Genomic DNA, 26,941 nt, shown 5'->3' with positions numbered 1-26,941 from the left:
ATCCCAGGAGCCTGAGATACAGAGAAACAGTTAGGGTAAGCGATATTTGGGACACCTACCCTACAATGCATCGAGAAGCCAGGTTTAAACACTTGTCAAGGTGAATTAAAATCGTTCCCAAAAATAACACAAGCAAATCTGGGACAATCGGAAGCGAATTTTCAGTCTGTACCAGACACAACACTGGAAAGAAGGCCACCACCACTGAAAGTGGACAGGTTACAGGTGGGCTGGGATTCCAAGAATAAAACCTATTTTGCACTAGTTTCAGAAATTGCAAATGTTTGAAAATTCTACCTCCATTGTCCCAGTAAAGGTCTCTACACGTTGTCTCTCTGTTGCATTTCAGTATTTTGAAAAAGAATTGCTGACTTTGATTTCTGAACTTGCATTAATCCGGCATGTCAGAAGTATAGGGGAGAAGGGAGGACTTTGAATCTGCCACCCCCCGAAAAAAAAAAAAACTGAAATATGGCCATGCTCTAAGTTACCTTTACAATCATTTTATTTTAGAAAGATGTAACTTGTATATAATGTTTCACATTAACTACAAGTTGTTTTTTTTTTTACTGATGACAACAACTTAACAAGTGTACAATATGAAAATTTCTTTTTACAACTTTATGAACTGGTTAATTACAGATGATGTGTTATGTTCAAAATGATTATGGAGGATTATGCACCCTCATGTGGTAGCTTCTCTTGATTGAAAACATATAAGTACATGCACTGGCAGTGTCATATGGAGATGACCATTTAGTTTAGGATTTTACAAAAAGTTGGGTGAAGATGTAAAGCTACAGCCTTGCACAAGGGGTTCCTGATTCTATCCCATTTTAAACTGAATAGCCTGTCTCAACATAAAGTGGACTTAAAACAAACTCCGTTCACTTTACAAGTAACTTGATTGTGTCGAAGTGTTAAGTAATTTTTTAAGAAATAATAATAACCAGTAAAAGTTCAGTTCTACTGTATTACCATGAATATGACTACATAAACAAATGGGAAATATTTAAATCTGTTATGCATGGACATTTATGCTTTCAATAAAATAATCACACATCCAATAAACACATTTATATTTCAAATAGTACAGATAAAAATATATTATATAACATACATTTACATCTTTAAAAAAGTGCATCAGTAACATGGTAGAAATTACATTTTCAATATTTTTGTAAAAAAAAGACATAAAAAGACTGCCTTTTCTATTCAGAATTTTTAAACATTACACATTAAATTTAATTCTAATAGTATTTTACATTTTCTGTGACAAGCATGTTACAGTGTACGGTAAAAATAAACAGAAATCAGCAATGGTTCTGTCATACTTGGCACAATAAAATTCATGTAATAAGTAATGTATATTTACACTTTCCGACTTCTAAATCATAGAGCAAACCTTTCTAAATACAAGATTTCCCACATTTCTTTTAGGTTCTGACACATATTTTAAGCCAAATTGAAAGACAGCTACATTAGAGGAAAACTAGGTTTTTCCTCTTGAAATGTTATTTGTCTAAACACATTGTCTACAGATTAAAATGTGAAAGGCAATAATTGTGCCTGTCAAGTTGAACAGATGTGAAGCATACATAGTCCCTTAAACTAAAAGCTGTTTCATACGTAAGTGACGTGCAACACATGCTGCACAAGCCTGTGTTTGATTGGTGAAATCCTCAAGCGACACGTGTTGCATGTTGCTTCAGTGTGAAATCTTCCAAAGAGGAATATAAATTACAGTTTTTGAAAATAAAAATTACAAGATCTTTTGACCTAAAAGAAATGAAAAGGTTACGTAATACCGAAGTGGATTATCTACATCAAAGAGCATATATGACAAGAGACCTCAATCTTCGAAAACACCATATATCAAAGCGTATCACATGTGCAGTCCTGCCACCGTCTGTAAAGTGCCAAACTACTTCCAGTAATACGTGGGAGGCTGCTTCTAAACTTTTAAATGTGATTGGCTGATACATTTTTCTTCAAAATGGTGCATGTGGGAGAGTCGGGCAGATGGTGGTTCTGAATTACGTGAAGAGCTAGTAGGAAGATGGGGTAATAGAGAAAATTAGATCAATAGTTTACACGTAGTACTTAACAGAAAATGGTTTTAGCGTATTTTTTCGTTAGAAACCCTATTTTCTAATACGTATCTATAACTATTGATTTAATTTTCTCTATTATCCCAATTTATTGCTACCAGCCCTTCATCTAATTCAGAACCGCTAGCTGTCGCTGGTTACAATCATCGCTACTGTAAACGGCAGCTGCACTTACGTCGTTTCTTAGCAGGCACGGTAGATTGACAATTTAGTTTCACGTCTTTTATGCTCAAAACTTGTTCCAAAACAGCTCGAAACATGTATTGTACTCATACACCCGACAACAAAAGCAGTAGGTGAATTCAATCACTATTTTTATTCAGTTTGTTATCCAGACCACAACGTTAATTAATTGAATCAACAGAATTCCATTCCTTTAAACAACACATAACATTAGAAAATGCATAATCTACATTCACTTTTGAAATTACGAATTGAAAAAAGGCGATATAGATAAAATGTTATCCTACATTTGAAACTTTCTCTGAATTCGTAAAGAATTATCATTGTTCCTATATAATTGCTATGTAATTGCTGTATAATAACAACTTACGGTCCGAGTTCCAAAGTAATTTTGTAAAAGTTTACATACAGATGGATGAGGAAAGAGCTTGTAATGTGATCGTATATAAGGGGAGGGTTGAACTGGTCCAAAACTCCTCCCATTGCTTTAATAAACATTTTGCATTAATCGAATAATCACATCAACAGTTGATGAAATCATTGTAACATCTTAAATCATTTTGAAAATATAACTTATAATGAATGGTGAACAAAAATTTTATTTTATTCATATCTTCAGAAAAACTAACAGTATTCATTACATTCAAAATAAACTGTAAAATAGTAAAATTTCTGAAAAACTATTGAAAACGTACATAGATATTTTTATATATAATTTGAAAATTTTGTAGATAAAAATTTCAATGTACATAATGAAAAAACATTGTAATTGTTAATATAATCAATGCACGTCTATATGTACAGTGAGATGTTCAGATATATTCATTGAAAACTGTTTAAATTCAATAATAATGTAATTATTAATCAGTTTACCATTATTGAATAACATCCATGATCAATAGTTATTAGTTATAATACTGTTGTTTTAATTTTACTATCCTCGGACTACTGAAAGCTGAACCCTTCCCATTATTTTCCCACAAGCACGGCCATGGTTTGTAAGATTGGATTTTCGTATTATATAAACTTTTCAAATTTGGAAACGCAACACCCGTGTGTACTTTATATTAATTTTTAATTTTTGAAAAATCTGGTAAATATTTGGCTTCACATTCCACAAGTTACCCTTGTTATATGTTGTGGTCTTTTTAAACAATATTTCGTACACACATGTGCGGACAAAGAGAGGAAGTGTATGAATACTAGGGATGTGCCGAAGTCGATTACAGATGTATGAAAATCGGCAGAAATTGACAGATCGGCATCGGCAAAAATTCGATATTTAAACCGGTACAGATTATTCTAGAGTTTTACCTTCTAATAAGTTTCATATTCTAGTTTTGTAAGATTTTGACAATTAGGTTATGATTCATCATTATTGTAGAGTTTTTGTTATACGATTATTGCAAACTCCCATTCAGAGGATCAACCTAACTCAAAATCGGAAATAAAACAGTACATTGCTGAACCAGGATCTGCTGTTGTATTAGAAATTCAAAAATGAGTCTTCAAAAATCCTGTCTTGGAACCATACAAAGAGTGGTGCACAGCATTCAGTAAAAAAAATGCATTAAATACAAGATTGATACGAACACACATTTTTAAAAAAGTATATCAATTTCTTTTAGTTTAAATGTTTATACAAATGCCAAGCACCTCATTAAAAGTGCATATTTCCATTGGCTTAATTATTTCCATAATGCTATTTGCCTACATCTTTCTACATCTTCTTAAGAGATTCAGTGAAGTGTTGAATTTTATGTGTTTACAACGAAGACACCAGTGAAGTATCACATTTATATCAACTGTGGGTCACCTCCCTGACTTAATTTCTCTCCAAAATAATAATAAAAAATAATAAAAAATTCCAAAATAATTCAAAAAATTACATACTTTATTTTACACAAATATCTTTAGTTCCTCTTCTAGTTGATGCATATCTGTGCCTGTATTGACTAAAAATGATAAGTGATAAAATGGGCAACAAATATTAGTAATTAATACTAACTTACAGTATGAGTGTGTTGGTGTATGTAATAAAAACATCATAACATCTACTTAACGAAGTTTATTTTCTAATGCGAAATTTTGAAAAAAATGGATGTACTTTTAAAAACATCAAGCACTCACTCATGTCAAATCTAGTTGCAGTGCTGTGGAAATTGACTAAGAACGTAATGTTCTTCATCTTGTTTTGTTATCACTAGAGCCCGGAAGTTTAGGCATTTATTTTCGTTAAAATAGGCAGGCAAAAAGGCATTTATAATGTGGAAAATAGGCACAAAAAATGAAAAAAGGCAAAATAAACCGAAAAAGGCACATTTGGAAAGTGCTTACTTTTATCTATAATTCCTGGCAAAATGTTAAAATCTACATTGGGAAGAGCATTTCAATTTTCTCCGTCTTGATTGCACATAACTACAAGGTGTTTTTTTAAGTTCTCAACATTCATTGATAGTCGTCTGTCAGAGAGAATGTGTTCCATAATAGAAAATGATTTTTCAACTTCGACAGAAGTTATTGGAGCATACATAAAACAAGCTAAAGTAGCTGGACTCATTATGGGTAACAGCATTTTCACCTTTTAGAATATCACAAATTGTTTTCAATTGTTTCAAGTCCTCATTTGCACTCACTACCCGTTTGCACATTTCCGCAACAGCTCACCCCTTTTCTCCTGGCACTTCCATCATCTGCTGCATAGAGTCCTCGTAGATTTTCATGGATGCTATAATTGTAATTGTCTCTGGCAATGCACCATAATGTGCAAAAATAAACTTGAATAGCACAGGAGTTTTTTCACTTCACGAATTGAAGCCGCTTCATTTTCTGGAAGAGCATCTATCACTTCACTGATTTTTTCAAGGTTGTTAGCATAATATATAGCTGCTGATAAAACTAAGCTCAGATGCAACTTCCTTAAATTTTCGGGTTCGAGAGGGAGATTTCAGAAATATCTTCTTTACGTTCGAAATCAACCTGTCCACTTCAGCAGTCAATCATGCACAAGGATATGTTAACCGAAAGGCAATATCCTATCTGAGCATGAAATACATTTTTCTCACACTTTTCTCCTTCAGCAATGTTGAAACATGCATGAGTTCAATATTACTTAAATAAGGCGAAAATTATTCACATAATAAACGGAAGAAAAATAAATGCCAACAACGTTTTTTGGGAGAAAAATAATTTATATACATATTTTTTTTAAAAAAAATGGCCAAATTTCACTGAAAAAGGCAAAAATAGGCATTATAATTAAAAATAGGCAGTGGGGTCCCAAATAGGCAAAATAGGCAAAATGAAAAGGCTTCTAAAACATTTGAAACAACATAAGAAACGTATATCCGGAAAAAATTTATCAATATATGCAGTAGATAAAAAGAGGCATTTTGCCAAACTTCCGGGCTCTAGTTATCACAAAGAGTGAAGGAATTATGTTGTCTCTCAGTACAATTCTTATTCTTCCTAATCATTCTTATACAAAACATTGCACAAATGATAGAATAAAAATAACAATAATATAATGTGGCAACATACAAGACCTTCAAATTCCATACAGTCATGGCACAGTCCGGCAACATGTTACTGTTAATTTGTAATACAATGAGAACATTTAACTGTTACCCAAGCATCACGTCTGTTCTTTGCAGTGCACATTCTCAGTACAACTTTACATTCACAATTACAAAACAACACAATAAAGGAGGTTTAGTCTAAGGGAAGGGTGGAAAGAATTAGCCTCCTCCTTAGACATGTCATCCCTTAGATGTTCACCCTTAGCTGTTCAGCTAGAGATGAGGCAAGGGACGTCGCAACATGTTCATCGTTATCATATGAGCTATAGATGAACCAAGTGATTTCGCCAAACATTTTACCCATTCCTGGTTACCTATGAGAGCTGATCCGCAGGGTCGTCCATTCCACGGATTGCTCACTACCTTCTCTCGCACATCAAGTGGAGAAATTTCAATCTCGCCTAGCAGATAATAATTTCCATTATGTGTTGGTGCCCCTTTGGTATAGTATGGTCTCATCTGATTATTATCATCACAGTTCCCTTAAAAGACAATAATACCACTTGCAACACTACAAGCATGTTGACATTTACAATACATATCAAGAAAATTTAATTTTTCTTCTCAACAATCCAAACTGCTATTAAGATTGATTTTTACTTTGATTTTCCATCACTTTTGGCTAATCGTGAAGGTGAGGACGAGTGATGATTTGAAATTGACGAAGGAGCACTCACAAAAAACACCTATGCATATACTGGGATTCGAACCCAAGACACCTGGTGTCATAGCCACTGTACTAACCACTCTGTCGCAGAGGTTGGCATGCTGCTGTTAGAATATACAGGCAGTTTTTCAAAGGTGCATTTTTTGTAAGAGTTCAAGAGAGCAGGGCGTCAACTGCAGGAAAAACCATTTTTAATGTAATTATGAACGGAAGAGTGGAGAAAATTGGTTACACAGTAGTCTCAATAATACAATGTTCCATATAATCCAAAGGAACAAAAAGCAAGTTTTCCTCTGATAAGTGGGTTTGTGAATGGAAACAATAATGCACTGAGGCACAAGACACTGGACACTTTTCTTTAAAAACTATTGTTTCACCATTTATTTCCTATTGTTAAACAATTCTGTCCCTTCCTAAAATCATTGGTACTACTGTACTCGGCAATGTAAGTACAATATTCATAATAATATTGTACATCCTATTTTTCACAATTGTAGATCTTTGTTGTTGTTTATATCTATCGCCTCTTCCGATTTTTCCTATGTAATTCCACGTAGTTAGATTTTTGTAATTCAAGGTAGTCTTGATCGATACTCTACTGCCCTATTTGCTTTAGGAAAATTAAGTTCCATGCAATCATAAGCAGTTTCAAGTGTGGATCACAGCACAAAACACCCATGCACAGACCAGAATTCAAACCTGGGACCCCTTACCATGCTGTGATAACCACTCCATCACATATGTCGGTTTTTGTTTCCAGACATAACTGAACTGTGTATTGATAAAATGGACGAAACTATATTTTAAGATGGAGATTATGACTACGTTCACTTAAGTTTCAATTTCACTGCATCTTTTATTTCATGATCCATATTTGAGGTCCCTCTATCACAGATAAATGACAGTTATACGTATACTACTAGGCTTCAAGTGTATGCCGCTCATTCGAGTGTTATTCGCTTGAGCGGAAGAGATTTCAATTCATCTAGTGTCGCCTATGCGAAGTGTTAGGCACTTGAGAGAAATGCCCTTCATGCAGCACTTATAGTTTAAAAGTGTACAATTGCAGCTGCAAGGCATGGACAACAGGGGAAAATGTTTACTGTGTAGTGTTAGCATCCTAGTACACCTAACAGCACCTGTCTGTTTGGTTAGTTTTGCTCTGTATATGAAATGGTGTTCTTTTTTCTTGTATGCAAATTTCCACTTACATAGCTTGCTGCTAGGGGACTCTTTGAACACACAAAGTACAGTTGGAATCAACGTGGGATATTAACTAACAAAAATGTATGGTGCTGAAGTAAGTTCAACAGGAAGAAAAAAACGGTTGTGTGCAATGGGAACAAAGTTCCAAGTTGTCAAATCTTGTTCTCTGCATAATTAATTTTCTGGTGAAGCTGTGCTTTTGTTTGTATGATGTGTTTACTAAAGCCTATACCTTGAATGCACATTAAATGTTTGATTCGCTTTTATTTTACTTTGCTTTTTGTGCTACTTTTGGCTAATTTGCAAAGATAAGGATGAGTGATGACATGATGGAATTGATGAATGGACACTCACAAACATCCATGCCCAGGCTGGGATTCGAACCCGAGACCCCTGGCACTTTAGCACGATGTGCTAACCAGTCCACCACAGGGGCTGGCACACATTAAATGTGTATCTCTGAATGAATCATTTTATATTCTAAAAGCACACAAAACAAAGTTTCATGAAATAATACTGGAGAGAGCACTCTTCAATACTGAGACCGTTGCCAGAAATTTAAGCAATAGTTGAATTGTCGACTAGTTAAGATGAAAACTATTTAAGTTCACTAGAAAATGGTGTAGACTTTAAATTATGTCAATCTGAAAAGTTGCATTCAGTGAGAGGAGTTAGGCAAGGAGGTTGTGGTCCTATTTATCTTTATTTTCCTTTGTAACTTTGATTGCAGTTTGATTCCATTTTACTAAGGTGACTATTTGATGCTCAACATATATGTGTGTGTGTATATACAGGGTGCTTGGAAATTCCCCATACAAACTCCTAGGGCTAGTAGAGGAGACTGAGTAGACAATACTTGGAATAGGAACCCATTTCCGGAAACATACTACAACCATGACAATGTGTCTGATGTGCCTGTGTTGGTATGCAACCGGGTAGGCAGTACATGATGTCAGAAGATCACCTGATGACCTAAAGTGTCATTTATTACAACCATGTCAAATGAGGTGTTACGTAAGGTACAGAATTGAATGACGTATGACTCAGTCCATAATACAAACAAATTTATTTGGTAACAATGCCAAGGGAACAAAAAGAAACTTACTCTTCATTGATCACAATACTAATTAACACTTGTATCAACAGTGGAACACAACAATTTGTTTCTGTCTTCTGCACTGGATGTGTCACATACGGCACTGCTCAACTACAACAGTGGCTCGATGTGACAACCACCAACATCGTTGCACATTGTGCCAATGAATCATGTTCCAGTACACTTGCTCCATCACACCTGGTGTCCCGTCAATCTCTTGTGCAGCAACCATAACTCATGCCAGCAGTTCGTCCTATGTCTCTACAGGAGTCTCGTACACCATACTCTTCATACGACCCCACAAGAAATAGTCCAATTGCATTAAATCTGGCGATCGTGGAGGCCACGTGGTTGGACCACCACGGCCTATCCATCTTTGCCTGAATCTTTGGGTAAGATGTCTCCGAACATCATGTGTAAAGTGAGGTAGTGCGCCATCGTGCTGAAACAAAAGTTCCTGATGGACGTTCAATGGTACAGCATCCAAAAACAGGGCCAATACTTCCTGTAGGAAGATCAAGTATGTATTACCTATTAGCCTGGCTGGAAGAAGGTACGGCCCAATCACATGACTGTCCAGAATACCTGTCCACACATTGATAGCAATTCTGTGCTGGAATCCCTGGACATGCATCGCATGAGGGTTTTCATCTGCCCAGACATGGCTGTTTCCAGAATTGAGAAAACACTCACTCCCTAGTGAATTTACATTAATCTGTGAACAGAACTCAGCGTGGAAACTGCGGCCACGATGCAGCGGTGCAGAAAAAACTTGCAGAAGTTAACACGTGGTACAAAATTGGCTGGTCTCAAAGCCTGTACAAGGATGTAGTTGTGGCTCATGCAGAACCTCCCACACGATGCTGCGAGAAACACCCATTGCACGTGTAATTGTTCACATACTTGTTGACTGGTCCTGTTCAGCATGGTGCAGTACAGCCTCTTCCAATTCGGGCATGCAGCTCTCTTTGGAGCACCACAGTCCTTCCTGTTGGTGGTGAAGGCACCTCATTCTCTGAGCCGTTGCGTAATGCTGGCAAAAATAGTATGAGATGGAGTCGCTTGTTGTGGATAACGCTCTTGATACAGCCGACGAGCTGCTCTCCCATTCCCTTCCGCTGCACCATACACAAGGATCATGTCCGTGTACTCACCCATGTTCATCGGATGCGCAGGCACCTGAATGGGGCTCCAGGCAGGATACCGTGGCAGGGTAGACATCACGTGCCATCAGGTGATCTTCTGACGTCATGTACTGCCTACCTGGTTGCATACCAACACAGGCACATCCGACCACAGAAACGTGGTGACTACCATGTGAGAAACCCGGGTTCGATCCCCAGAGGGGGAGAACAGGGAATTTTTCCACCTGTTCAAGCAGCTCATATAAAGTGGATACATGGAGGAAAATCGGGGGGGGGGGGGGGTAAAGGCAGCCAGAGGTATGGTGCTGATCACATAACCCCCACCTTCGACCTTGATGAAGAAAGTGTGGGGCCTTAACTCCACACCCCCTATACGCCTTTATGACAGTTGTATCATGTGAATAATTTTGTACTAGAGTGTATAGAGGTAGGAACGTCGCTGTGACATGGTGAACGACATCAGAGCTCCTCATGCCTCGCAGCTCGAGCGAGGTGGGAAGGGGGAGGTGCTAGCAGTTGAAACGGCAGATCGCTTGACGTCGGACTGGGTATCGAGCAGTGGTTTGACGTTTGTACGGGGTGTAATACCTGCAATTATGTGTTTGTGTTGAATAAATAGTAAGTTAAGGAAACTGATTCTCATTACTTCCCGTCATCATAAGTATGGCACACGAACAGGAGGACTCAATCGTCTACGTCGTTAGAATCTGGTAGTAGCTGTTAGATGGAAGAATTCAACTTTTTCGTCTGTGATGTTGGAACGTAAGTACTGAACTTTTTCTATGTGGAAAAGAAGAGTGACGAATAACTTTATCGTGCTGTGATTGTAGCAAAGAAGTTATAAAATAGTTGTACTGAATACGGCGACTAAAATTCTTCGCTAGCAGTAACTGAAATTGAGAATGACAACAAAAAAGGAATTGGAGTTTCTCTTTAAACAATTTGAAGCTAGACTCGCAGAACAAGTCAGTAGTGTTGAAGCTAATGTCAAAGCTGATATTAAGTGTTGAAAGTAACGTCAAAGCGGATATTAATAGTGTTGAGGCCAGTGTAAGTAATGTAGGCACCAGTATAGGTCTCTTAAGGCAAGACTTCGAATTATTGGAAGCACGAGTCGAAAAGAAAGTGTCTGATAATTTAGTCGAAACAAAGGAATGCACCCATGAACTAAAGGAACAAGTGGTCAACTTGAGCACGAAATTGGAAGAGATGATAAACGAGGTTTCTGTTACGTGTGTAAATCAACATAAAAATTGAGAGAGGTTTTCGATTCTCATGTAAAACAGGTGGAAAATGAATGCGTAGAAATTAAGAAAACACTCGAAATGAATCAACAGAAGTTTGAAAGTTTAGTCAACCTTGTGCATTGAAATGAAAGTAGTATGAAGGAGTTGTTTAATAACATTAGTGGACATGAAATTGCTATTGATGAGTTGAATAGTAAATTTAAAGAAATTAGTGTTAAGTCTGGACAAACTATTCAAGATCTAAACTTGAGCGTTCAAACCGTTCAACAGAAAATATCTAGTAATGACATTACTGTTAAGGGTTGCTTACAACAACTTACAGAGATTACTAACAAATATGAGATTCTAGATGATAAGTTGGAGAATATTCGGTATCAAGTTAGAGATTTAACGAATGATTTTTCCATGTTAAGAGTAAGTGCTGAACCGGTAAAATCTTCTTTAGAATTAGAAACTAGAGTACAAGGCTTAGTTAGTCCTGATGTTTCTAGATTGTCTGAACTGCAAAGGGAAGCAAAGAAAGCTTCTTTACCCATTGAAAAAAAACTGAATATATCACGTTTAGAAAGCAAAGACCATTACGTAAAGGAGAATCTGATTCAGATGTAAAATCTTCTAGCTCTGAAACTAAAGTTCAGTTAAGGGGGCTTAAACGTAAATCTGCAAGTAGCTAGCTATAAGAGAGGTAGAGTTGCAAAAAGCATGTCAAGAGATAAATTTCGTGATAGTAGTTCGGAAAGTGGAACTGATCACAAAAGTAGTAGTTACAGAAGGAAGTTTGTACCCAGTACACTTAAGTACTTTGATCTAGATAGGTTACCTAAATTTACTGCAACTAGGATGGATTATTTGGCGTCACAATTTCTTCAAGAGGTTGAGGATTGCTTGGATTTGTTAAATGTTCCAAAAAAAGATTACATGAAGTATGTACCAATGCTTTTGAAAGGTGTTGCTAAAAATTGGTTCTCTCAGGAGAAACTACACATTGTAGATTATAGTTCTTTTAAGGTTCTTTTCCTTAATGCATTTGAAAGTGCATCGTGGAAGTCAACATGTCTTGCAAATGTCTTGTGCAAGAGTTACAGCAAAGAAAGTAGACCAACTCTGTTAAATTATTTCTGGTCACAGATTAATTTACTGAATTCCATTCAGCCAGACATGTTAGAACAGCAAAAAACTATTTTAGTAGCCCAACAGTTACAAAATAGAGTTAGAGAAGCAATCTTAAATCAGCCTAATATTAGTCTTGGTACTGCTGCGGAATTGGTTGCCCATCATGAAGCTTTGTATGCAAGTGCTGAAGGTGAAAGTAGGAGAGATGGAAGGCCTGTTGGTATTAGACAAGTACAAGTTGTTAATGAAACTAAAAGAAATAATCAATCTAGAGTAAGCAATATGCAAAATTCTAATACAAGCCATGAGACTAATGTAAGGAATTCTGGTAATTTCAGGAGATATGGCACTGATAATAATAGTAGTAATGATAGTAGATCTGGTCAAAGGTCTTGGAGAGTAAACCGTTTTCCATATTCTGGTAATAACTATAGAAATAGTAACTTTCGAGGTAGATACAATTATAGTAACCAAAATCGTATAAATGCTGATAATAGTAGACCTAGGTATAGAAATACTAGTACAAACACTGTGCCACACGATGATGTTCAAAACAATCCCCAACGAAGTGAGCCTAGATCTAGTACTAGGGAAGAAATAGAAAATGGTAATGGTGGGTCTTCACTTAGGGTGAATGCACCTTGGTTTGTGCCTGAACCACCTTTAAACTAGATAGTGAGTATATTGTTATTGTGACACAGAATAGCATAGACGAAGATGAGAATATTGTGTCAGTAGTCAATCTTAATACTGGAGATTTAAGAAACAAACTTTGTAATGAAAATTCTAATAAAGCAAACTGTGAATCATGCCTTAAAAATGTATGTAGGGTAGATATTAATTTTTATGAAGACTTGTTAGAAGATGAAGCAAAATATAGTTTTAATAACTTAATGTTAGCTGTAAACCTCAGGAACAAAGTCAAGAATACAACTTCTATCTTTGCAAATATTAATGGGATAGAGAGTAAATGCTTAGTAGATAGTGGTAGCGACATTTGTTTTATGTCAGAGAACAAATGGAAAAGTATTACTAGCGAAGTCACCAGACCTAAATTAGAGCCAATAGAAGATATTATTTTGGTTGACTTTTCTGGAAAAAGAAAACAGAGAGTACTTGGAAAATTTTGTTTGGATATAGAAATTGAAGATATTACGTTTTTTGTTCAGTTTGTTGTCGTCCAAGATTTGACAGTAGAAATTCTTTTAGGTTTAGATTTTTTGTATAATGTAGAGGCTCTTGTAAACTTCAAGGAAAATTCTTCATTGTTACACACCAAACAAGGTGAAAGGTTAGTTAAATTATTACCTATATCTTGTCCAACTTTTGATGTGAGTGAAGAGGCAGAGAGTAGTTGTCTTAATGTAACCCAAAAGTCAAAAGAGGAAATAACTGTTGCTAGTGTAGAAGATCTTAAATTAAAAGCTATGCAAGCTGAAATACTCGATGAAGATGAAAAGAAGCAACTGTTTGATTTGTTACTTGAATTCAGGATGTTGTTTGATGAAAAACCTGGTATATGTACTAAATATGAACATCATATTGAATTAGATACAACAGAACCTTTAGTTTCTAAGCCATATCGAATACCTTATCATTACAGAGTGGAACATTATAGAACTTTCTGATTCACCTTATTTAAATCCACTAATAATAGTTCCTAAGTCTGATAGAAGTGTAAGGGTATGTACTGACTTCAGGAATATTAACCAACACCAAAAAGTTAGTCAAATTAGACCAATTAATATTGAAGAGGCATTACAAGGATTTGTTGGTACGAGGGTCACTATTTATATTTTGAGCCTAACAATGAAAAAACAGGAATTTGGCATTGAAAACTGCTTTATTGTTTTTCGAAGTATTCTCCTTTATGGTCAATACACTTTTGCATTCGTTCGAATCATTTGTCAAAGCAGTTTTTCCAATCTTCTTGAGACACCTCCATAATATGATTTTTGAACGCATCAACGGCATCTTTCGCCGACGAAAATCGTTGTCCACGCAATTTATTCTTGACATTCGGGAACAAGAAGAAGTCATTGGGTGCCAAATCAGGACTGTACAGCGGATGACCCATCAATTCGATTTTTTGACTGTTCATAAAGTCGGTTGTTAGACGAGATGTGTGACAGCTGGCATTGTCTTGATGAAGAATGATCCGACGGCGTTTGTTTGTTTTCCGTATTTGACCGAAGACTTCTGGCAAACAAATTGTTGTGTACCATTCAGAGTTGACCGTTCTACGTTCCTCTAAAGGCACAGTTGCCACATGACCAGTTTTCCCGAAAAAACAGGCGACCATTTGTTTCAATGTGCTTCGAGCACAAACAACTTTTGTTGGATTGGGTTCATCTTGAAACACCCACACAGTCGACTGCTGTTTACGTTCCGGGTCATATGCATATATCCATGATTCGTCACCTGTTACAATCTTATATACGTCTTTTGAAGCACCACGATTGTATTTATTGAGCATTTGTTTGCATCAATTGACGCGAGCATCTTTTTGAGTTTTTGTTAAATTGTGTGTGATCCAACGAGAACATACCTTTCTCACAGCTAAATGATCATGTAATATTTTATATATGCTGGTGGAACTAATGCCTATGGTTGCCTCAATCTCACAGTATGTCACATGACAATCTTGCAGTATTAGGTTTTGCACAGCATCAATGTTTTCTTGAACAACAACTGATTTTGGACGACCTTCGCAAATCTCGTCGGTGAGCGAATGGCGGCCACAATTAAATTCGTTATACCAGCGTTTCACAGTGGCAAAGGATGGGGCTTCATCGCCAAACGTGGAAGTAAGTTGATCGATGCACTCTTGTCTTGATAATCCACGTCGAAAATCGTAAAAAATCATTGCACGAAAATGTTCACGAGTTAATTCCATTTTATTGTTGTCGCGCAATCTCCAAGACAACATAAACAACACAAATGAAGCTATTGATAAAACATTTGAAGTACGTTATGGTCAATAATGCCAGACGATTCCGTGCAAACGTCAAATCGGGCCTAACTTCAATCAGTGCCAAGGCTCAAAATATAAATAGTGACCCTCGTAGACCATATGATCACTGGTCGATATGTCCTCTGGATTTCACCAGATTTTGTTGTCAGAGTCATCTAAAAAGTATACTGCATTTTTGTTTGAAGGTAGACAATACAAACGTGTAGTATTTGGTACATGTAATGGAGTACAAGCACTTACGATGGCAATGACCAAGGTATTAGGCGACATTCTGTCAGAGAATGTTATCATTTATGTTGATGATTTATGCATTAGAAGTGAATCTTTAGAAAGTCACATAGAACATTTGAGAAGTGTATTTTCTAAATTAAGAGAGTCTGGTATGACTGTACGTCTCAAGAAGACATTCCTCTGTAAAGAAAAGTTATTATACTTGGGTCACATTATTGACAAAACAGGTATAAGAGTAAATCCAGAGAGAGTAGAGGCTATTCTCAGTCTTCCTACTCCGAAGGATGTAGAGACACTTCAAAAAATAATAGGTTGTTTCTCTTGGTTGAGAAGATTCATTCCAAACTTTGCTACCATATGTGCACCTTTATATGAATTGTTAAGGAAAGGTAAGAAATGGATATGGACTAAGGAACAAGAGAGTTTTGATTTGCTCAAGCAAGAAATTTCTAATGATGCTAAACTATTTTATCCTGATCTTAATCAAAGGTTTTATGTCTAAGGAGATGCTTCTTTACTTGGCATCGGAGGATATTTGTATCAAATAATTGATGGTGAGAATAGAATAATAAGTTATGTAAGTCGTACACTGAAAGGTTATGAGAAACAATACACCATAACCGAGCTAGAATGTTTAAGTCTTTTATTTTGTATTGAGAAATGTAATCAATATCTTTTGGGTAAAGAATTTACTTTACTTTGTGATCATAGGTGTCTCACTTGGCTGAACCATTCGAAGAATTGGAACCCTCGCTTATTGCGTTGGTTCCTTCAACTTCAAAAATACCAGTTCATTGTAGAATACTGCAAAGGATCTGACAATGGCCTAGCGGACTTATTGTCCAGACAATTTTCAGAATCAGAGCCGATTTTGATGCACATCAACAATAATGTAAGGTTTACAAATGAAGTATTAGATATACCTGTAGAGTTGTTAGTCCAAGAACAGTACAATGATAAGCTATTTCAATCTATTATTTATTATTTGAACAATTGTGAAAGTGTAAGTGTAAGTTTACCTCAAAGGTGTAGAAATTGGAAAAAGTTTTATAAAGTATGCAATAAAGTACAGCCAACAGTATTGTAAAAGCCTTGCTAGAAGGATATGTCAGGCATTTTGGCATTCCACACAGGTTGGTCAGTGATAACGCCACGATGTTTCATTCTAACAAATATGTGGACACTTTAACAAGCTTAGGTATAAAATTGGCGTATACCCCAATATATCACCCTAGTTCTATTTTGGTTGAGAGAATTCATTCTGAACTCAACCGGCTCATGCGTGTGTTTTGTAAAAACAACCACAAAGATTGGCCGAAATATATAGATGTAGTTGTAAGCTTATTAAATGATAGTGTACACACACAGCTAGGATTTGCTCCCTCAGAGTTACAACTAAATAGAGATCTTAACTCATGTATTTTGAATCATTTTAATTTACCGCCTAATGAAATTTCTCTGTGGAAAGATAAGCTATACATGGCTTTTGTAAAGGGTTTCCAAGCAAGGAAGAAAAGAAATGACAGGTACAACTTGCAACAGGAAAATAGACCTGAAGTTAAAATAAAAGACCTGGTATTTGTAAAAACCCATTATCTTAGAAGCCTCCTAGAAAATCGCACTAAAAAGTACTGTGAGGTCTATGAAGGTCCGTATATGGTAATTGACAAACAAGCAACTAATATATACATTGTACTAGATTTGAAAACTGGCAATATCAGTGGTAACCATCACAGTGATAATATAAAAATCTGGAATTGTTCCATTGAAAAAAGAAGTTGTTATTTAAGCAAATTGGAAAAACTAAATCCAAAATTGTACAAACATTTGTTTTGGGTAGATCAAAGAAAGATTTAGATTTTGTTTAAAATTATTTATATTTATTTGCTATTTTTATATTTTCTTTAACATAAATGTTGTTGTATTGATTATACCCAGTGTATTTAACCATGATGTATACCAGTCTAACTGTAATTACACAAAGAATGAGTGTAGATATGATAACAATGTGTAAATTATAAATGGGTATTTTATTTTGTAAAAATTTCACTTGAAGGAAATTTCTCTCCCAAGAGAGGGGAGTTATGACAGTTGTATCATGTGAATAATTTTGTACTAGAGTGTATAGAGGTAGGAACGTCGCTGTGACGTGGTGAACGACCTCAGAGCTCCTCATGCCTCGCAGCTCGAGCGAGGTGGGAAGGGGGAGGTGCTAGCAGTTGAAATGGCAGATCGCTTGACGTTGGACTGGGTATCGAGCAGTGGCTTGACGTGTACGGGGTGTAATACCTGCAATTACATGTTTGTGTTGAATAAATAGTAAGTCAAGGAAACTGATTCTTATTACTTCCCATTGTAATACCTTCATGGCATGGTGCAAAGCACAGCGAAAAACTTTACTTCTTTACTTTTATATTATGCTTGTAGTTTTATAGATGTATTCTAATTGTACATGTACAATGTGATGATTCCAAACTATTGTAAAAGTTGAATGGATGCTAATGAATCAATCAATGTTGTGTTTTAAGCCTAATAATTTTTTGATTTGGTTCAAGCAAATCTACACATTTTGAAATAGGATCTTAAAACATTTAATTTATTAATTAATAGAAGATTGGATTAAAAGTAATTAATTCTTGTGCCAGAGTGGCATTCCTAAAGAATGGTAACTGGTAACAGCGTGAATAACTATGCAATGCATTAAAATATATGGCAGACTAACATATCGCTGCACATTTTAAAATTTGGCTAGCAAATAGTGAAAAAAATTGCAATGGCATGCTCATTATTCTGATTTAATGATGCACGTGATACAGAAAACACCCAAACATTGAAAGACAAATACTGTACTCATCATAAAAAAAAGTAATTGAAATTTCAACAGGTAAACTAGAAATTTTAAAAAATATATAATTTTTAGCACTGAATTTAAAAATTTAGGCACCAAGTGAAAATTTTCAGGTGCCATGGTGACAAGGCACCATAGGCACTGATTTAGGAAGGGGGGGGCCAAAGGCACTTTAAGCTCCACAAAATTCATGTATTATGTACAGGCGCATCCAGAAAGTAAGTTTCCCACTCACCCACAGGTGGCAGGCCATATGTATTGAAACCAGTTTTGTGCATGCACATGTCCTGGTTAGTGAATGTCCTAGAAGATGCCTCCCGAAAGCCCTCAGTAGCGTCGCGGCAGCGATGAAACATAGCAGCTCTTATTCCATATCATGCTGCATGCGAGGTTCGTTCAGTGGTCAAGATCTTGAACGCACAAAACATACAGCCAATCAAAATTCATCGTCAGCTGTGCCATGTGTATGGGCCAGACGTCATGAGCAAGCAGATGGTGCGTCGTTGGTGCAGAACATTTACTGAAGGCAGACAAAATGTGCATGACGATGAGTGCAGTGGGTGGCCATCAGCCGTCATGGACGAGCTTGTGGAGAAGGTGCAGCAGTGCATTTTGGAGGATCGTCGCGTCACGATCACGGAACTCGACATTGTTACCAAACGCTTCTCGGTCAGGAAATTGTGTGCCCGGTGGGTGCCGAAACAACTGATGCCCAAACACAAAGGAAAACACATGGGCACGACGCTGACATTTCTGCAGCGTTACCATGATGATGACGATTTTCTCAACTGGATCATCACAGGGGATGAAACGTGTGTTGCATACAGCACCCCACAAAGCAAGCAGCAGTCCATGCATTGGCGTCGCAGTGGATCTCCATGCAGGATGAAGTTCAAACTGTGCGGAAAAGTGATGTGCACGGTATTGTGGGACAGAAAAGGCATTCTGCTCATCGAGTTTCTGCCCAGAAACACTGGGGACATTGCGACGGGCCATTCAGAATAAGCGATGCAGTAAGCTAAGTGCAGGGGTGATCTTGCTGAACGACAATGCAAAGCCGCATATGGCTAGGCGCACTGCAGCCATTCTGGACAGGTTCGGTTTGGAGGTGTTCGATCATCCATCATACAGCCCGGAACTTGCTCCCAATGATTACCACCTGTTCTTGCACCTGACAAAGTTCCTGTCCGATCAACATTCTCACAGCGACGAAGAGGTTCAGACTGTTGTCACACAGTGGTTCGACGCCCAGGCAGCAGACTTCTATGATTCAGGTATACAGAAATTGGTCCCAAGCTATGACAAGTGCCTGAATTCCGGTGGGAATTATGTTGACAAGTAACTGGACAAGTGCTGTATTTGTGGCAATAAATCATTGAATGAAATAACGTTTCCTTTTTGTACACGACCCCAGGGAAACTTACTTTCTGGATACGCTAATACATATAAAAAAAATTGTCATTGTTAGGAACATAACACACTGGAATTCTTACAAAAAGAAAGTTCCAAAAAACAATCTTGCAGTGAGAATTACCTCTTGAATTTTATAATTACCTTTGCTTGTCTACCACAGAGGAAGTCCAAGGCATTTAACAATGACATTTTTCTTTACTACCATTTGATTTCACTTACCAAATGCTGTCCTATTAGTGTACTGATCAAAGTGGAAGAGTAAAGCCCAGCATCTTAGATAGTTTTCCTCAGCATAACGAAGTTGATCAACTGGCCGTGTAAACCAATAAACCTTTGCCTTTCTTCTAGACGAATCGTACTCACTCGGAATATCTGCTCCGCCAAATCCTGACATTCTTTCCCTTATTCTCACTCAATTCAAAATCTAATGAAGAAAAAAAATCAGTACTGCAGTTGGAATTTAGCTCCAACTTTTTCTTATGTGATTGTAAGATAGGGATTCCAGATATTACAGGACATTTACTTTTCAGAGCTACAATGCATCCTTCTTCTAATTGAACGTATTATATTTTGATTTAAAGCTTAGACTACTGATTAAATCTTCTATGAAAAAGTTAGGATAAGGGAACTTGCATTTATAGAGATTTTCACATCAAATGACGTCAAGTTTTAACTTTTTAATGCAATTTTCTAACATACATGTCAAGTAAAATTTTCAGCAGGGTTTCGCGTTGGTACTTCCATACGTGCATGCAAAATATAGTTCCGCTGAGACAGGTTCTATTCTGACACAACAGCATTCTTGCAACAAAACCGTTATTTAATTTGTAATATACAGACAAAATAATAGATCCATTAGCATGGACTTGATCGGTTGCAATCACTGTGCACACGAATTTGGATCTGCAGATTCGCCAACTGGGATGTCTATTGCAAGGAAGAAACCCTTAAGCTCAAGAGCGAGACTGAATATTTTGCAGAATCATTGATACCAGTATTGCACATCCCACTCATTTAACCCTATGTTTATCGTGATTCATTGCTAATCATGCTATACAGCGGCGAAAATGGCTGAATCGAGGTCTCCTGTTCAGCATGTGGTTTTGCCAGTGTGCTATTTTGGGCATCATCTGAAGGAAAAAGTCTTCAAAGTCAAACAAGTTCTTTTAAATGAATATTCCTCCCTATGGCAACAAGACCAAAATAAAACAAGGCATAAGGTGATTTGCTGTCAATGTGAGCATGAACTGTGTCTCAGATGTTGAATGATTTGAGATTTGTGTTTAGGAGGAGAAAACGATTGTTTGTTGTTTGACAACAATAGAATCTCCGCAGTATTAAAATTTATCGCCATTAGAAGAAGCATGTTTATTATTTAGACGATATGTGCATCAACGTGGGTCGTACATTGAATCTATCGTGGAAAGATACCACCGTGCAAAACCACCACCAGAGCTGAAGAAATCGATAGAAAAGGGGGAGGCTTATTGTTTCACCCACTGGTGGCAACGAAGGATTTGTTGAAGATGCATGTTTACTGTTCCGTGCAAAGAAAGGGAAGGGTGATTATCACCAAGAAATGGACAGACCAATATTTGAATCCTGGTTTAGTGAAGTGATTAATAAATTGAAACCAATGATTAATACATTGAAACCAAACAGATTAATAGTAGCAGACAATGTACCCCATTGTATATATCACCAACAACAAATCATGCTTTTTTTTGGTGCTACAAACTTAAAGTGGATGTGTCTTATAGTAATGAATGCATTGTGAACGAAGCAACCAAGTTCTTTCATAAATGTATTTCTTTCTAAACCAGAAACAATAATGCATCACTTAAATCAAGGTGGGAGGGGGGTTGTCATTTGCTTTTACCTTTGTCCTTTTGCATGCTTGACATACATGTGCCCTCATGTTTCAAAGATATTTCGTGATTTACGTTAAGTAATGACATATTTCTTACATAATCTATGCACAGAAAGTACTTTAAAAATTGAGACAGAAAGAAGCAAAAATACATTCCGCTTGACATGCATGTGCAGTTGGCAATACTGCAGATTTTCTGTGTGTGCGATGTAAACAGCTCGGCAGTTGAGGGAAGACTGGCACGGAAGCTTCTGAGCTCAATTCTTGCACGGATTGATACACAAAACCTGCTGCAAAGTTGGCTTTTTAGTAATTACGGCTAACCTATTTCACTTGCAGTGCCAGTTAAAGAGTTTTAGAGGTTCATGAAGTCATATTTTGGAACTACCTAAACAATTTTACATCCAAGAGACACACATTGGCCATTTCTGCTAGTTACTAATTTGTTCTTGCCGTATGTGCATTACCTACCCAATGACATAGTGGTTGTCTCATAATAAACAGGTACCAGGTTAGATCCTCAGTGGAGACATATTACATAGTAAATCGGATTATATTTTAAAACTGTAGGCGAAGTGCTGATTAGTCTATCTGAGCATAAAATTAACTTCATACAAACTTTGATGGGTTTGTGCCATTGTCATCACATCATCAAACTTTTAGAAACTGAAAAATGATTTGGTTATGCTCAAGTTGCATTCCTGTAATGTTACAAAAAATGAAGCAAAAGTTAATATTAAACTATTATATGTTTCACAACAATTAAAAATTTTACTGACAATACGTATGCAGAACTACATGCATATATATCCCATTTAATACTTAACATCAGTATACTACTAAAAGGGAGATTTAGAGCTTATAAATGCAAGTACCGTTGTTAAAAAATGGTCAGATTTTTTTTTTATTTTACATGTAGCCTATATTAAATTAATACACCAATATAATTTATAGGTCTATTCATTAATGCATAAATTAATTAATATTGTATTGTTATTATTGCGTGAACAGGTAGAAAGAAGGTATAAGAATAGAGATATAACAGTACATATTCATTATCTAGCTTATGTGTAGTTAAGACCACCAAAATTTGTATAAAACAAGAGTACAGTTAAGAAATTTAATGTAAAAAATATATAATTCAATATTTACTGAATAACAAAAAAGGGTGTTAGATCCAGTTTATGAAAACCAAAGTTTCTGATTAATATTTTATGCATAAATGCATAAATCATCTTTGATACTGTACTAAAAATTCAAGCTTGGCGACTGTGATCTCTTACTGTAATATTGCCGTTTTTTGTTTTTTTTTTGCATGGTGGAAATTTTGAAGATTCTAAGTTCAAATTGCAGTATAGCGTAAGTTAGCAAATGATTTTTTATCAACGTTGTGAACGTTCCATAGAATCGGTAACAATTTCTTATTGTTTGTCCCCCAACCCCGCATTTCCCGATTTCCTCACATGATTTAGCGATGTTTTAAATACTATTATGCTCAGCTTCTTATAGATTGATTGATTTGCTTTATTTTACTTCGCTTTTTGTGCCACTTTTGGCTAATTTGCGAAGATGGGGATGAGTTATATATGATATGATGAAATTGATGAATGAACACGCTAGTAGGTGGTTTCCTGGCGCCTGATTTTCAGAGCTGGCACATAGATCTGAAGTACATTTTTCGAGCACTGTCCAGGGATATGAAATATGTCCTTGGGGGAGGCGGAGATAACAAAAATGTGGAACAAAGAGAAGATTTTAAAATGCTGTAGTGTTTATTGAATTAGGTCATTTTACGTCACTTTTCTGCCAAGTTAATCGTGATGATAAGGATCAGTGATGATATGGTGAAATTGATGCAGGAACATACTCACAACCATGCCAAGGCTGGGATTCAAACCCAGGACCCCTGGCATCATAGCATACTTTGTTAACCACTCTGCCACAGCGGTAGGCAAAATGCTGTTGCAGTAGGTACTAGAGCTAAAGATAAAATTTTAGAGTTTCAGTATTATGGTCCAAAGTAACGGAAAGAATTGATCCCCCCTTCCATTCCCAACCCAACATCAGCAACACATAGTCCCTTACTGGCAAAGGTTGTCACATGGTATACATCTTGGTGTTTATTCTTTACATTCAATTCTCAGAAGTTTTCAAAGAGTACAGTGTCCACAAATTAACAGTAGTTTCAAATTTCCTTAATTTTTTTATACCGCTACCATTGAACGGCCATGATAATTCTGTTTAGAAAAAATATATATATAAAAATTAAATGATGCGTATTAGCAATTATTTTTTTATAAAGAACATGTCTAAATGTCAGTTAACCACAACAAAAAAAAATATATTTTCTTATGACGACTGCTTCGAAAAAGCTGTGACAGGGATTAAAATGAATGGACTGTCCCAAATAAATTGTAATATTTGGTAGCTTTGCAACAGTGGTTATAAACTAAAACTACGAATATCGTAGACTGCAGATTTCTGGAACCTGCCCCTCTACACATCAAACCTAATCAATTATTTCAGGGACAAAATTGATTTCATTTACAAATTTGAAAAATCGTTGATGTTATTTTTGTGGCTTTTTATAGGTTCACATTTAAATATTTCAAAGCTCGAAGGGGGGGGGGGGGCATGACCCCTATGGCCCCTTCCCTGGGTGCAGGCCTGTCGATGGCAAAAAGTAATGCCAACTTGTAATCAAGGAGTTCTACGTTCAATCCCCAATGAAAGCACAGTGGTTCAGGTCCCACCAATCCCTATTAACATGTCTGAGCATAAAGTGGGCTTAAACAAACAACATTTTACTGCCAGAACGCCAGATATTTATAATGATTTTTTTTTATATAATATTTATTTATATATAATAATAATACCCTGGCCAATCTATTTGTTTGTCACTCAGTTTTGGGGCCACCATGCACTAGGACAGTTTCTCAACTGCCAGGCTGTGGGGCCCAGCACCAGGCCACGAGAGTTCATTATAACAAATGGTTGCCAACTATTTTAAACTGAATTTTATATTTGTCAACAAGCCTAGACATATTCCATTATCTTCTAATACCACTGCATATTAATGTACATAGTTTTAAAAAAAACATAGATCTAGTCCCAATGATCCTGTCTGTGCATAAAGTGGACTTTAAACAACAATTCAAAAAAAAAAAAACGTTGAAAATTATATTATACTATTACACTTTATTTATAAAATATGCAAAACTACAAGTTATGTGAGTGTATGTATATACTATGAATATACATTTGAAAACCTACTGAAATTTGAACATACAATTTTGGAGAAACTATCATACAATTTTGGAGAAACTATCCATTCAAAAAATCCCTAATTTTTGCAAACTGCTTATGTCTAGCTATGAATTCCACATCGAAAGTTGTACTTTAAATATAGATGTGTGCGTCTTTTTATAGTAGAAAGATAAATGAAAGCTGTGAAAGAAGAAAAAGGTAACAGTTCATTATATCGGAGACACATTTCTTCATCTTTACAGAAGAAACTACTTACGGAAATGAGTTTCTCCAAGCTTTCCAACGTTTGTCGTGGTATTTTCTTACATCGTGGAATATATTTGACCGGGAAATCATGTATTTTTCAAGAGAAATATCTCACCGACGCACAATTTCGCTACGTGAACTGCATGCTGCATACGTTTGATGATGTAAGCCCCTGTCAGTGTTTCCAAGCCCTTTTTTTCACTATGCTTGCCTAACCTAACGTAACCTTATCGGAAATGGTTTGTGGGGCTATCCGTCAGCTACCGTGCATAATGGTTCATGGGGCTATCTGTCAGCTACCAGTGCATAATGTAAAATTTCCACACGTGATGAACACTATAGTAGGAATTTTTCGGTGAAGCAGGTTGGAAACACTGCATACCCACAACTTTGAGTCAAAATGTACCCGCCATATTGTGTGTTACAGAAGCGAAGAAAGGAATAAAAAAAATCGCTCTGTATGTGAAAAATTGCTTGTTTTCGTGTAAAAAGCATAATGAACTACGTTCTGCAATACACAATTGGTAAGTACGAACCATGTGAAACACAAAATATCCGATTTTCATGTGTCTCCGATATAATGAACTGTTACCGAAGAAAAATACAGTCTAGTAACGCATTTTCATTTATTTTAAAACATTTTTGGGCCGAAAAAAGTTCAGCCTAACGCTAATAGCTCATGTATTTTTGACTTATCACCTAAAAATATTGACTTTCTACAACGTTGAAAATCAATGTTTCCACACTTCAAAAATTGTGGCTAACGACTACCAGTCACTAAACCTTATGTACATATCAAGTGAGTGGCATTTCGCTTTTTTCACAAAAATAGCTTCAATTTTACACATATCGAGTAATTATTGTTCGTTCCTCTCACACACAATATGGCGGAGAAATCTTGACTAGCATTGTCGATGACCATTGGGTGTGCAGTGTTGCAACCTTCTTCACCGAAAAATACCTACTTTCGTGTTACTCATTTTGTATTTTTTTCCAGGTTCGAAAACCCCTACGAACCATGCACATGTAGCACCACACACCATTCACAGATAGCCCCAACCACCATTCTAACAGCCCCGCGAACCATGAATGGATAGCTCCACAAACCAATCTTAAATACACAAACCATTCATAAATAGCCCCACGAACCATGCACGCAAGGTAAGGTTAGGTTCTGTGAGGTTAGGCAAACATAGTTAAAATTGTCATGTTCTGGCAAAACAATGGCGAGTTTGGAAACACCTCTGTGGAAACAATGACCGGGGGGTACGTAATTGAAAGCACGGAATATTTGGTTCATGTAGTTGAACGTAAGAGCTTTTGTGCATCGGCGAGACATTAATGTCGAAAAATACATGACTTACCGGCCAAATAAGTTGAACGAAGGGAGAAAACACTTCCAAGAGCTTTTAAAAGTCTACAGAAGCTCAGTTCCGTAAGTAGTTTCTCCTGTAACTTTGAAGAAATGTGTTTTCCCTATACCATACTGTTACCCATTTAAATAAACATCGAAAGAATACACTTAACACACATACCTACCGAATAACTGTTTTCTATCTAATCTACGACGCTAAATTACAATGTAACCGGTAGCAAAACTGGAGACAGGTACCCAAAACAGTTATCTGTGACTCATCACACTGATGATGTGGGATCGTGTTCGGTTCTTCTATTTTATCCAAGGAATATAGAGGTAAGCACAGATCTTAAGTTCCCGAACAGAAAGTGAGTGAACGAATCTCCCCT

General features: G+C 36.4%; 2 protein-coding genes across 3 annotated transcripts in view; both read right to left on the bottom strand.

The window, feature by feature from the left end:
- LOC146003899 (uncharacterized) overlaps positions 1 to 26,941 on the bottom strand; it is a 500,546-nt gene that overhangs the window by 462,889 nt on the left and 10,716 nt on the right. The gene's annotated exons all lie outside the window — the stretch shown is intronic.
- Positions 1,063 to 26,941, bottom strand: LOC146003957 (uncharacterized). Of its 2 annotated transcripts, none has more exons than XM_083142477.1 (3): positions 26,731 to 26,941; positions 20,032 to 20,236; positions 1,063 to 6,354 (listed from the first exon to the last, which is right to left on the bottom strand). In XM_083142477.1, the coding sequence occupies exons 2-3, from the start codon at positions 20,204 to 20,206 to the stop codon at positions 6,086 to 6,088; spliced, it is 444 nt and encodes a 147-aa protein (XP_082998603.1). In that variant the 5' UTR covers positions 20,207 to 20,236; positions 26,731 to 26,941; the 3' UTR covers positions 1,063 to 6,085. The 2 variants fall into 2 exon arrangements, with proteins under 2 accessions (XP_082998603.1, XP_082998602.1); XM_083142476.1 differs by having other exon boundaries at positions 26,735 to 26,941.

This window comes from Lepisma saccharinum, chromosome 21 (genome assembly GCF_977018435.1).
Source record: "Lepisma saccharinum chromosome 21, izLepSacc3.1, whole genome shotgun sequence".
NCBI classification, from domain to species: Eukaryota; Metazoa; Arthropoda; class Insecta; order Zygentoma; family Lepismatidae; genus Lepisma; species Lepisma saccharinum.
Note: the sequence above shows the minus strand (reverse complement) of the source record. Positions and strands in the feature narration are given on the sequence as shown.

Bases quoted from the DNA above. Each gene is read 5' to 3' on its own strand.
- LOC146003957 (XM_083142477.1), bottom strand. From the start codon at position 20,206: ATGTCAGGATTTGGCGGAGCAGATATTCCGAGTGAGTACGATTCGTCT. The intron at 6,355-20,031 runs GTAAGTGAAATC...TTGTCTTTTAAG, and splicing joins CACTAATAGGACAGCATTTG to GGAACTGTGATGATAATAAT.